The following is a 14,486-nucleotide window of genomic DNA, read 5'->3' on the forward strand; positions in this document are numbered from 1 at the left end:
CTTTCTCACCAGTTGTAATGATTATTGGAGAAATTCTACTTAGAATACAGGGTTTATTTTCTGCTGAAAAACTTTTGTTGGTTGATCTTTCAACATGAAGGACACCTTGGTATACAAGTCACAAAAGGGATAAAAGATCTTCATTGTGCACTTTGAAGATTAGAGACAGGCAGTGCCGTTAGACCTGTCCTTTTCTCCCTTTTGTGGATTTTCACTATAGGATATTGTGAATCATTTCCCAAATTATAAGATAATAATTTATATCCCGTATGGATTTTTTTATTTCCTTATTTCTCAGACTGTATATAATGGGGTTTACCAAAGGAGTAAACACAGTATATAACAGTGATAGCATCTTACTCATGGCAATTGTTCGGCCTTGGGATGGAACGACATAAACACTAAATATTGTCCAGTAGAAAATGGAGACCACAATGAGGTGGGAGCTGCAGGTGGAGAAGGCTTTCTGTCTACCGGTGCTAGATGGGATTTTTAAGATTGAAACAACAATATATGTGTAAGATATTACAATGACTATGCTGGGAATTATAACGACTGGAATACTCAGTAAAATTACCTCTAAATCAACAATGAAGGTGTCAGAACAGGCAAGTTCTAGTAAAGGAACAAGGTCACAGAAAAAGTGGTCAATGACATTTGGACCACAAAAATTCAGCCTTGCTGTTGTTACAATGTAGATCAAAACAATAGAAAATGCAAACAACCAACACATTGCGGTAAGAAACACACAATGATCAATTGTCATAATAGATGTGTAATGGAGGGGATTACAGATGGCCACATATCTATCAAAAGACATCTTAGCGAGGAGAAAACATTCAAAAACTTCAGAAGCACAAAAAATGTATAATTGAGTGATACAACCGATAAAAGTAAAAGTCTCTCCATTATTCAAGAGTATGTGGAGCATATTGGGGACAATGTCTGTGGGTAACAAGATGTCACTGATGGACAGTTGTGAGATGAAGAAATACATCGGAGTCTGGAGGTTCTTGCTGGGGACACCAGGATGATGATCAGGAGGTTCCCACAAAATATTAAGCAATAGACCACAAGGAACAAACAAAAGAGTGAGATTCTTAGTTCTTGTCTGAGTTGAAATCCTAAGAGATGGAACTCCGTGACACCCGTCCTGTTCTCCTGCATGGTGAACAAAACAGTAGTTAAATCCTATAAAAAAAAACCTTTTATAATAAGACACAAAACCTAGAGAACGTTAAATATATGACTTATAGAAACACACAGTATATTGTCTTCTATACTGTAACTTATTATCCCCATATCATTTCAAAGCGTTGTGGTATACATCAGTGTTAATAGGCAATAGCACATAAATATTATGTATAAATTCACCATGATGTGAAGGGTTAGATTGTTATACGTATGATGTAGCTCATAACTAGAGTATGATTGTTTAATTAAAAATCAAAATTAGGAACAATATCAATATGCAGTATAAATGTGTAAGGGAATGTTCACGAGACCGGTTTAGACCAGTTGTATTGGAATGCAAAACAGTGTGTGGATTGACTTCTACAAGCTTTTTCTAAAGGTATGGCACAATCACAGAAACCATAGTCCAAACCGTTCCGGATTCAGTGAAACAGTCTCAATTTGAGGGCTCAGTCCTGCTCTCTCGCTATTCATTGCTCTTGTCCTGGCTTTTCCTCTCAGTGCAGTGCATAAATTAATTCTCACTGCATAAATTAAATTCTCCCCTGGGTTCGATAGAAGAGAACTCATGAACGTTTTGACCATAGTCTGGAGCTCTATATTGCACCACTGCCTGGACTGAGAGGTAAAGGAGGATTTGGCACTCATGATCTATATTGCAGGCAGGGAACCAAGGAGCAGATTATTTAGCTTCAAAGAAATATATACATAATGTATATGTACATATATCTCTATGTAGGTGAAGACCAGATCAGATTTTTTTCTCCCAATAAAGCTACTATAAAGTAAAAAGAAAAAATGACAAAAATATGTATACATTGTTTTAATATTAAATTTATATCTTTTGTCAGGGATCCAAACATTAACTTGCAAGCATATTAGCAGGAGGCCTAGTTGTTCAGCCACAAGCTCACATGATGTCACAGGGAGGATTTTCTATACTTAAAGCTGCAACTTTTACTCCACAAGAAGATTGCACTGGACATAGAGATTCATCGAACAGAGCAGTGCATCTCTATGTCCTGTTTTCTAGAGGGAGAATATTTTTTTTTTCTTCTAATAAAAATACTAAAAATAATAATAATAAAAAATGTAATTTTAATGCATTTTTTTTAAAAAAATAATAAACATCCAAAATCATTAAGAATATGAACATATTTGCTGTCCCTGTAATAGTAATGACCCGCACAACACAAGATCAGATTATTTATGTAAATTAAATAAAAATGTAACACTGAGGCCATGTTAACGCTTAGCGTAAATGCTGCAGTTATTCTTCAGATGTCCACACTAGAAAATGCAATAACAATCTTCTCTGATTATTGCATATTTGCTGTATTTTTATACCTTTTCCCCAATATTTGTTGCATATGTGAATCCAGGATTTAATTGCATTTAAATACTACAGAGAACCTTTGATTTTGTGTTTAATGCAATAATTTTTTTTTTTTGCTTCTGTTTTTTTCAGTCTCCATATAGCAGCCTATAGAGAAAAAGAAAATCCACCAAAACTGCTCAGATCCGCAGTGTCTTTAGGCCGCAGTCACACTTGTGCGTCACTCGTGCGAGTCTTGCATCGGTATCATTCAACACGGCCTGAAGCTCTCTAGACACGAGCATAGAAATACATGCAGTCAACCCTCTTCTGCCAGAAGAGTGAGCAACAGTGTTGAGTGACGCGATGCGAGACTCGCACAAGTCACGCACGAGTGACTACGTAGTGTGACTACGGTCTAAAGACTCTGTTGAACTCTGTGGTTCTGGGGCTTTGCATTTCTATAGAGGCTTCTACAGTGCTGGCCAAAAGTATTGGCACCCCTGCAATTCTGTCAGAGAATACTCAGTTTCTTCTTGAAAATGATTGCAATCACAAATTCTTTGTTATTATTATATTCATTTATTTTGCTTGCAATGAAAAAACACAAAAGAGAATGACACAAAAATCAAATCATTGATCATTTCACACAAAACTCCAAAAATGGGCCAGACAAAAGTATTGGCACCCTTAGCCTAATACTTGGTTGCACATCCTTTAGTCTCAATAACTGAGAACAACCGCTTCCGGTAACCATCAATGAGTTTCTTACAATGCTCTGCTGGAATTTTAGACCATTCTTCTTTGGCAAACTGCTCCAGGTCCTGAGATTTGAAGGGGGCCTCCTCCAAGCTGCCATTTTGAGATCTCTCCACAGGTGTTCTATGGGTTCCGGTCTGGACTCATTGCTGGCCACTTTAGTAGTCTCCAGTGCTTTCTCTCAAACCATTTTCTAGTACTTTTTGAAGTGTGTTTTGGGTCATTGTCCTGCTGGAAGACCCATGACCTCTGAGGAAGACCCAGCTTTCTCACACTGGGCCCTACATTATGCTACAAAATGTGTTGGTAGTCTTCAGACTTCATAATGCCATGCACACGGTCAAGCAGTCCAGTGCCAGAGGCAACAAAGCAACCCCAAAACATCAGAGAATCTCCGCCATGTTTGACTGTAGGGACCATGTTCTTTTCTTTGAATGCCTCTTTTTTTTTTCTGAAAACTCTATAAACTCTATGTTGATGGCTTTTCCCAAAAAGCACTACTTTTGTCTCATCTGACCAGAGAACATTCTTCCAAAACGTTTTAGGCTTTCTCAGGCATGTTTTGGCAAACTCCAGCCTGGCTTTTTTATGTCTCGAGGTAAGAAGTGGGGTCTTCCTGGTTATCCTACCATACAGCCCCTTTCATTCAGATGCGGACGAATAATATGGGTTGACACTGTTGTACCCTCGGGCTGCAGGGCAGCTTGAACTTGTTTGGATGTTAGTCGAGGTTCTTTATCCACCATCCGCACAATCTTGCGTTGAAATCTCTTATCAATTTTTCTTTTCCTTCCACATCTAGGGAGGTTAGCCACAGTGCCATGGCCTTTAAACGTCTTGATGACACTGCGCACCGTAGACACAGGAACTTTCATGTCTTTGGAGATGGACTTGTAGCCTTGAGATTGCTCATGCTTCCTCACAATTTGGATTCTCAAGTCCTCAGACAGTTCTTTGGTCTTCTTTCTTTTCTCCATGCTCAATGTGGTACACATAAGGACACAGGTCAGAGACTGAGTCAACTTTAATCCATGTCACCGGCTGCAAGTGTGATTTATTATTGCCTGTTAGGTGCCACAGGTAAGTTACAGGTGCTGTTATTACACAAATTAGAGAAGCATCACATGATTTTTCAAACAGTGCCAATACTTTTGTCACCTCCTTTTTTATGTTTGGTGTGGAATTATATCCAATTTGGCTTTATGACAATTTTTTTTTTTTCATTGAAGACAAATTAAATGAAGATAATTCCAAAGAATTTGTGATTGCAATCATTTTCAAGAAGAAACTGAGTATTCTCTGACAGAATTGCAGGGGTGCCAATACTTTTTGCCAGCACTTTATGTAGAGCTTCAAAAACACATTTGAAAAAGAAGGATTTATGCAACGTGTGAACACAGCTTTACGGACACAATAAGCAACATGTTATATCAATAAAGATGAAAAAGTTCTGGCTGCTACGACCATGAATGTAATAAATAAATGGAGAAGAGAAATACGGGTATAAGCCACGCTAAAACCACACAATCCAGAAGATTTGATTAAATCCCTTTTTATTTTGAAAGGTCAATGCGTTTCAGAGATATATCCATCTCCTTCATCAGGACAAAGATTCCATTGGTTTGTCCTGATAAAGGAGAAGAATATATCTCTGAAACGCGTTGTCCTGTGAAAAAAAAAAGGGATTTAATCAAATCTTCTGGATTGTGTGGTTTTAGCACAGCTTATACCCGTATTTCTCTTCTCCGTTTATTTACTGCTACACTTCGGGGCCACTGCTGACCACCACCTATACATGTGCAGTAATGGGTTGTAACTGGCACAACTCAATCAGGTGAGTGCAATTTTTAGCACTATATTTAATTCCCATATCTGATAAGACCCTATTTTCGCTTTTTTTCCACAGCTATATAGCGACTATGAATGAACAGTCCAAGGCATCTTCTGAATGTCCCTCAATGCAAATCGATGTGGCTTGTAAGTGTGCATAGGTGATTGGTCAAAATTTGCCACAGCCTCCTGAGTCTACTGCATAGTTTATCCCTTTGTCTGTTTTTCAAAAGTTTGGCGGTATTCAGAAATAGTCTATTGCTTCTGATCAGGGTGAAGGCCGTGGACTCGCTGCATTTCTGTTCATTTAAAACCATCTTTCAGAAATCAATAAATACAATCCAGGAACTAATCATTTAGGCCCCATTTTCAGTGTCTTTTCTATGGGTGATATCTGTGTTTTTGCAGATAGAACCCATTATAGACTATGGGCATGCTCACATCAGTTTTCTTTTCAGCCAATAGTTTTTACAAAAAATAAAAGTTAGGTAATTATTATCATTAAAAATTCAATTTGTAGAACAAAATTGACTATTTAAGTGAATGAGTTTGAAAAAGAAATGTAGCACTTGGATGTGTTTGTGCGTTTTCTCGATCTGTCCTTGAACTGTTCAATGGCTTGTTCAGATGATCGATTTATATGTCTTAGAAATTGTAAAAAGATATTTGACCTATTATTTATTATTATATGATATTTCCCAATGTAGATACTTAATATCATATGGATGTAAAAAAAAAAGTAAGGAACATACATAAGGGTGTTACACGGATGACATACACATTACAATATGGATGAAAAGTATTTTTCTCAAGATGAAAAATGGAAAATGTTTCATTCTCTCAATTGAACAACAATGTGTAGTGCAATTATAGATTTTTTTAAATAAAAAAAAATCAAATAATCTGATCCAATAAACTTATGAAAGTTGATCTGTTTTATTTGTATAAGCAACATATAAAAAACACTGTCCATCTTATACCAGAGCAGGAACACCAAGCTTCCACAAACTGGGAATACTTTCTTATTTTTTTGTCAATTAATTATTAAATTATCATATAAAAGCAATAATATGATATCTTCATTTTAAGGACTGATTATAATTTATAGGAATGGTATTATTTTACTATAATCTATCTAATATATAAAGCTGAATGTGTGTATGTGTGTGTGTGTGTGTGTATGTCCGGGATTGGCATCTGCACCGTCGCAGCTACAGCCAAAAAATTTTGCACACTCACACATCTGGATCCCAAGAGCATCATAGGCTATGTTTTGAGGGGAAATTTTAACCCCGCGCTTTACAGTTATTTGCCAAAAAACCTGTCTCCATTAAAGCGAATGGAGCTGGGAGCCACAGTGCAGCCAGAATTTCAGAAGAATGCGCAGCCACGCTCTTATATGGAATGTTGGCATGTCACAATGCAGCTAGGGAAAGAGACAGACACAGAAAGGGAAAGAGGCAGTCACAGACAGGGTAAGAAACAGACATAGACAGGGTAAGAGACAGACACAAAGAGACAGACACAGACAAAGAGACAGACTGACAGGGAAAGAGACAGACACAGACAAAGAGACAGACACAGGGAAACAAACAGACAGGGAAAGAAAGGGAAAGAGACAGACAGGGTAAGAGACAGACAAAGACAGGTAAAGAGACAGATAAAGAGACAGACACAGGGGAAGATTCAGAGGGAAAGAGGGAAAGAGACAGACAGGGAAAGAGAGGGAAAGAGACAGACAGAGAAAGTGACAGAGATAGATAGACAGACAGGGAAAGAGATAGATAGATAGACAGACAGGGAAAGAGATTGAGACAGATGGAGAAAGAGACAGACGGATAAAGAGACAGAGACAGTTTGAGACAGACAAAGAGATAAAGAGAGAGACAGAGAGATATATACAAAGGGGGAGACAGACAGAGAATGGGAGAGAAACAGAGAGACAGTTACTACATTCTATTTATACATTCTATCCCGGGAATATTAATACATTCTATTTTGTTAACAAAAGTTATTAACCCGGGCGAAGCCAGATAGTACAGCTAGTATAAAATGAAAGTATAAAGTAAAAAAATTTGTTTAAAAGAACTGAGAGTCCTCAGTGGTTGATACCTTTTTGAGGACTCTCAGTTCTTTTAAACAAATTTTTTTATCTCTACTTGCTAACACGGTACAAAGATATATTTTACTTGTAGTATAAAGTAATAAAGGTATGTAAAAATATAAATATAACCATTTTCTTACTTTGTACATTAATTGTATATTTATTACTCACATCAGATGTTTCTTTGTCCTTGTCGTTCATTTTCAAAATATTATAATGTTAACCAGCCGAATATTGGTCACCAAATACAGTATATAAATGACTGGCACTACCTGTGAATATATATAAGAGGAAAGTATGGTTCCAGGTGGAATAAATCCCCAAAGATATCTCTGATTTTATCTTAGGATCCCAGAGTGTTCTAACTAATGGAGGAAAATAAAAAGAAATCTAAGTCATCGGAAACTTATGAGAACCCAGTGGTTTAATTTCTATATATATTTATAGTGATACATTATGTCAGAGAAACAAATTGCCATTAGGAAAAAAATAAAGATGTGTTACTAGTTAGAATTAATAATGGTATTTACTAATCTAAATGTTTCTATTTTTCTATCAAGTATTAAAAGAAATATACTTCAAAAGCCAGATAACCAGGACTGGGGGGCCTCTGTTATCTGGTTATTAAAATCTGGTTCCTGGCTAGATTCTGGGCCCATATAAGTCTATGGGGACCTGAATGGGGCAATTAAAAATATTGATAGAAGTGATAGGAGGCAAGGAGCTTGCGAACTGTACTTACCGAGGCCCCAGGTGGGTTGTACACTTCATCCAGGTGGCTCATTCACTTCTGGGGCTGATAATTTACCTTCATTGCAACCGAGTGACAGTGTGTCAGTTGACAGCTTCCAATCACAGGCGCTGTCTACGGGCCCCCCAGCCTACTCCTATCTTGGCTGTATATCAAAATACGAGGAACCGCATGCAGCTTTTCTTTAATTATTTAAATAAATAATTTAAAAGAATGGCGTGCGATCCCCCCAATTTTGATACCCAGCCATAATAAAGCCCAACAGCTGGGAGCTGGTATTCTCAGCCTGGAGAGTTTCATGGTTATTGGGACATCAAGGCTAAGAATAGAAGCCTACAGCTGCCCTGGAATTGTCACATCTATTAGATACAACAATCTCGGTGGTTTACTCGACTGTCCTCTATTGCCCTGGTGTGGTGGCAATCAGGATAATAGGGGTTAATGACAGTGCAAAACTGTCATCAAGCCCAGAGTTAGTGATGGATAGGGGACTATGAGACCACCATTACTATTCCTATTAGTAAAAAGAAATAAACACAAACACAGAGAAAAATCCTTTATGTAAAATAAAATACAGCACCATCTGTCCCCTCTTTATTAACCACAAAAAGACCCTTGAAGCTCCCGCTAATCCATACGACATCCCACGACAGTCCTGGCTGAGCTAAATCCGAGCTTGGAGAGACCGAAAACATGTACAATCTCTCCAGGCTTCGAGAATCACTGACAAGGGGGACACGGCTGGCAACAGTGACGTCACACGCACTTTAATAGTGACTGTATCAGTTAGGGAGGGGGGTGCGTGCACGGCCCCACAGTTTAAGCTAGAGTGCTGTTTGGCTTTATGATGGCTGGGCCAGTTTATTGGGGGGACCGTTTTATTTTTAATATTTATTTAAATAAAGTAAAAAACGCGTCTGGTCCTCTTATTTTGATACACAGCCAAGATAAGCGCATGGCTGAGGGCTTCAGCCTGTAGCCATAAGCTTTATCTGTGTTGATCATCAAAATATGGAGGGACCCTACACCAATTGTTTTATTTATTTATTTAATTTTACACCGCAATACTGACCTACAGACAGTGCCTGTGATTGGTTGCAGTCAGACACTGTCACATAGGCTGGGGGCACATCTGACTAGAACTGTTCACAGATGCCAGGAAGGCTGGTGGGCAGGGAAAGCAGTGCATATAGATGAGCAATGATGAGAGGCCCAGGAAGTGAAGGACATAGAATCTTCTGGTTGTGCTAAAAGCTGTAAATTCTTATCTACCATTCAAGACCATTTCCTCTCTCAGATGGTAGATGAACCGACGAGGGGAGATAATTTGCTAGATTTGGTCCTGTCAAATAGACCGGATACAATTTCAGATCTACAGGTCCGGGAGCACTTGGGCACCAGCGATCATAATATGGTAAGCTTCAACGTAATATTCAATAAAACATTTCAAAGGGGAAATTCTAAAACCTGGAATTTTAGGAAAGCTGATTTCAACAAATTAAGGGAAGAGCTTAAATGTGTAGATTGGGACAAAGTCATGGTAACTGGGGATACCGAACATAAATGGGGTAAGTTTAAGGATATACTACTAGAGTCCTGTAAACAACTTATACCCTCTGGTAATAAAATGTCCAGGAATAAAAAGAAACCACTATGGATAAATAAGACTGTACAAAGTATAATAAAACAAAAACAAAGGGCGATTAAAATCTTGAAGGCTGAGAATACAAAAATAGCATTGCAGGAGTATAAAGATATCAATAGGCAATGCAAAAAAGAAATCAAACAAGCAAAACTAGCTACTGAAACAAAAATCGCCAATGACATTAAAATAAATCCCAAAATCTTTTATAAATACATTAATGCCAAAAGGAAAACAAAGGATAGTATTGGCCCCTTAAAATATAATAACTAGTTAGTTATAGAGGACAAACAAAAGACTGAGATATTAAATAGGCATTTCTCATCTGTGTTCACCAAGGAACTGACTGTACCAGGCATTATTCAACAAGTGAAAAATCAAAGTTCACCACCCGATATAATTAATTTAACACAAGAAGAAGTACGCCTACGTCTGAGAAAATTAAACATTGACAAATCCCCAGGGCCAGATGGCATTCATCCACGAATATTGAGGGAATTGAGCTCTGTAATTGACAGACCGCTGTATCTCATCTTTTTAGACTTGCTTGTAACAGGGTTGGTGCCTCAGGATTGGAGGATTGCTGATATGGTACCGATATTTAAGAAAGGTAAGAGGGTAGATCCAGGCAACTACCGTCCAGTAAGCCTGACATCTGTAGTATGCAAAGTTTTTGAGGGCATTTTAAGGGATGACATGCAAAAATATGTTGCAGAAAATAATATAATAACTGACAGACAGCATGGATTCATGAAAAATAAGTTGTGTCTAACCAACCTGTTGGGGTTCTATGAGGGGGTAAGTGCAAACCTGGTGGATACTGGTAATGCAGCTGATGTGATTTATTTGGACTTTGCAAAGGCATTTGATACTGTACCACATAATAGCCTTATACTAAAGCTCCAGAAGCAAGGACTAGGGGAAACTATATGCAACTGGGTAAGGAATTGGCTAAAAGATAGGAAACAAAGAGTAGTCATAAATGGAACATTCTCTAAATGGGCCATAGTCAGCAGTGGGGTGCCGCAGGGATCTGTGCTAGGACCAATTCTTTTTAATCTCTTTATTAATGACCTTGTGGATGGGATTGATAGTAAAGTGTCAGTCTTTGCTGATGACACCAAACTATGTAGGATATTAAAAACTGAACTTCATAGTACCTTATTACAAAAAGATCTGGATAAGATGTCAGAATGGGCAGATACTTGGCAAATGAGATTTAATGTTGATAAATGTAAAGTAATGCACCTAGGACGGAGTAATCCTATAACTGTGTATACATTAAATGGAAGTAAACTCGGGACTACAGAACAGGAGAAGGACTTGGGTATTCTCATTACAAATAAGCTGAGCAGCAGCACTCAATGTCAAGCAGCAGCTGCAAAAGCAAACAAGATTCTAGGGTGTATAAAAAGAGAGATTAGATCCCGTGATCCCAACGTATTGTTACCCCTCTATAAATCACTTGTAAGGCCACATCTGAAATATGGGATTCAGTTTTGGGCTCCACATTTTAAAAAGGACATTCAGAAGTTAGAGTCAGTTCAAAGGCAGGCAACCAGACTACTACAAGGAATGGAGGCCTCACATGTGATGACAGGTTGAAAAAGTTAGATATGTTTAGCTTAGAAAAAAGACGTCTCAGAGGAGATCTCATTTATATGTATAGATACATATGTGGTCAATATAAAGGACTGGCACATGACTTATTTCTTCCGAAGACAATACTAAGGACCAGGGGGCATTCACTACGAGTGGAAGAAAAGCGATTCCGACAGCTAAATAGGAAAGGGTTCTTTACAGTTAGAGCGGTCAGACTGTGGAATACACTACCAGAAGAGGTAGTAATGGCAGATACTATAACAGCTTTCAAAAAAGGGCTGGATGATTTCCTCAGTACACAAAACATTGTTGGTTATAAATGACAGTGACCAAATGTAGAACTGGTGGAGGAAGGTTGAACTAGATGGACCTAGGTCTTTTTTCAACCTTAGTAACTATGTAACTATGTAACTATGTAACCATGAGTGCGGAGGTGCACTGACTTCCGGTACGCAATGTTCTAGGCGTCACCTGACCGGTTATGGACGCCTCTGTTGAAACGTATTAGAATACTTGGCGTTTCAGCATGGAACGCGGAAGTCTGCGGTCCGTAAAACCGGAAGTGACCTCAGACGCTATTACATCGTGGGCTAATGATGTTTATTGCGCTCTGCAGAAGTGCCCTGCATTACACATGTTAAGGTAATTATAATGGGTCCAATTGGGTATAAAGTTGTGGCAGGATTCAGTGTCTATGTACCACCGTCTATCTCTGGACACATAGTTTTTTTGCCCCTGAAGCCTGTACCAGTCCCTGCCACTGCAGGGTGACCTCTTTTTGTCTCCCCTGAGGAACTCTCGCTATTGAGAGGGAAACGCATCGGGAGGGTGTCTTTTCTCTTTTATGTGGTTGCGGGCAGACAACCTACTAGGGTGCTGCCCTTGTCAGGGCGGAAGTCTATTCACGGGGCACGACAGGGGCTGATACACAATTACCCGACGGCTGACCCTGGTCCTTCCAGCCTGTGACCTCTTACATCTGGATCGGTGTACAATCTTACCTATGGAGAAAGTTTGGGTGAGATCTGTCTAATTTGTTGTCATCTGGCAAATTTTGTACATTGCACAATTATGCACAAGCACTTTGCAATTTTATTGTTAGATTAAAAGTTAAGCTTTATCCCTGCTATTATATATATTGATTTAGGACTATTGGGCATGATCTCTCTGCCTAGCAGAATTGCTTTTGTATTTTGATTGAATTTTGGCATGGCCGGCTTTCTTTCTTCTGAACCAGACACAGCTAGTTGGCTCACAGAGGCTAAAGACATTTTTTCAGAAATGGGCATTGTTCAAAAGAAGTATCTTCCTTCTTATACGGCTGCATTTGAGGAGGTTACAAAAACATATAAGGAACAGATCACCAGTTGGTGGGAAGTGTAGAGCCTTGATAATTATATCAAGAGTTGTATTGTCCCCAGAGGTTTGCGTATTACCCTTGTGCCAGCGGCTAGGTGTCGGACTCCTCAGTTGATGAGTGCCTAGGAGAAGGAGGCTACAGCCAGCTTTCTCAGATTGATGAAAATTCTACTCACAGAGGAAAAAAAAAAATTTGAAACTATCAATAATAAACTTAAAGAACAAATTGAGGTCACTAAAACCTATCAAAACGAAGCTGATTTTTCAGTTAAAGAAAACTTACTTAAAAACTCCATTGAAAAATTTCAGTTTCAAAGAAAGGAAACATAAGCATTTTAAACGTGACCTACAAAATTTTAAAGCCAACAAAGTCTATCAAATTTTTCCAGCATAGGGCCCGACACCTAGGGAACGGGAATCATACTTGTCTTCCACTGAGGCAGAGTTTTCTGATTCAGAGGGGAGATTACCCTGTTTTGTCTACAGCAGAGGGGTAGACATAATCGGAGAGGTCCTCAGAAGACTGACCACTCTATTTTTCCACTGGCACAGACTAGCAATTCTTTTTTAGACCGCAACTATTTCCTCAGGAGTCGCAAGGTGAATAAAGACTAAGGACGCAGGTCATTAACTTGTGCAATAGATCCCTAAATCATACTGAGATGGCGGTCTTGAGTAAGGGGTTATCATTTGTCCCCACAAATGATTTTTCGGCATTTGACTTTATTAAAGACCTTAATTTATTTGTTCGCAAACTGCGATGGAAAAAGTTCTTCAAACAGAAAGATAATACCATCTGTACTGATCTAGATATACCTATGGATACACTTGATGATGTTAGACTATTAGCAGGTTTGGAGGTTTGGAGGAGCCTATTACATCTACTACTGGTAGAGGTCCCTTCACTAACTTAAAAAACCCTAGCACTAAAATGCCACCCAGTGTTTTCGATATTTCGGCTATTGATATATTCCTCAATCAGGTGACTAAAGATGTTCTTACCTTGACTAAGACCCAATTGAATGTGATGGGAACTGCTTCTTCATTGATGGAGCATAGAAACAATCTTTCTAAAGCTGAAATGTGGGCACTCTGTGATCTAGAAAAAGATGCCACTATCACTATAAAACCCTCAGACAAGGGGGGGAATATAGTGCTAATGAATTCGAATGGCTATCGTGACGTCTGTTTGAATATCTTGAAGGATAGTAATACCTACCGTAAGGTCTCTGGAAATCCTATTGGAACTGCAAAAAGTGCTCTGAAAGATTTATTCATCAATGCCAAGAGTGAGGGTCTAATTGGTAATGATGAACTAACATTTATGGTCCCCGATTTCCCAGTCATGTCTACCTTCTATACACTTCCAAAAATTCATAAGGGGGTGAACCCCCTTAGGGGGAGACCCATTGTCTCCAGAGTGGGTAATATTGCACAAAATGTTGGAGTGTATTTAGACAAGATTCTTAATCCATTTGTCACTTCTCTACCCTCCTATGTTCGTGACAGTTTGGACTTTATCACCAGAATCGAGGATATTACAGTTGGGCCAAATACATTCTTGGCCAGTATTGACGTGAAAACACTTTATTATTCCATCCCACATGACCGGGGAATCAAGGCCATTCAGTTTTTCTGGCAACTAAAGGGAAACAATTTAATGCCCATAATAAATTGGTTCTGTCGTTACTGAAATTTGTTTTGCACAACAAATCTTTCTTTCTTTTTTTTATATAGCGCTAACATATTCCGCAGCGCTTTATATACATCAGGAACACTGTCCCCATTGGGGCTCACAATCTAAATTCCCTATCTGTATGTTTTTGGAGTATGGGAGGAAACCGGAGAACCCGGAGGAAACCCACACAAATACGGGGAGCACATACAAACTCCTTGCAGATGTTGTCCTTGGTGGGATTTGAATCCAGGA

The 14,486-nt window shown here is 38.7% G+C and overlaps 1 protein-coding gene across 1 annotated transcript; it reads right to left on the minus strand.

Moving 5' to 3' along the window:
- Window positions 1-214: 214 nt before the first annotated feature.
- On the minus strand, window positions 215-13,903 carry LOC142302890 (olfactory receptor 10A7-like). The gene is given in 4 exon segments (XM_075343996.1): window positions 215-1,020; window positions 1,023-1,191; window positions 13,559-13,655; window positions 13,776-13,903. Coding segments are annotated over 4 exon segments (1,200 nt in total).
- Window positions 13,904-14,486: the final 583 nt, after the last annotated feature.

Source organism: Anomaloglossus baeobatrachus, chromosome 4, assembly GCF_048569485.1.
Source record: "Anomaloglossus baeobatrachus isolate aAnoBae1 chromosome 4, aAnoBae1.hap1, whole genome shotgun sequence".
Taxonomy (NCBI): domain Eukaryota; kingdom Metazoa; phylum Chordata; class Amphibia; order Anura; family Aromobatidae; genus Anomaloglossus; species Anomaloglossus baeobatrachus.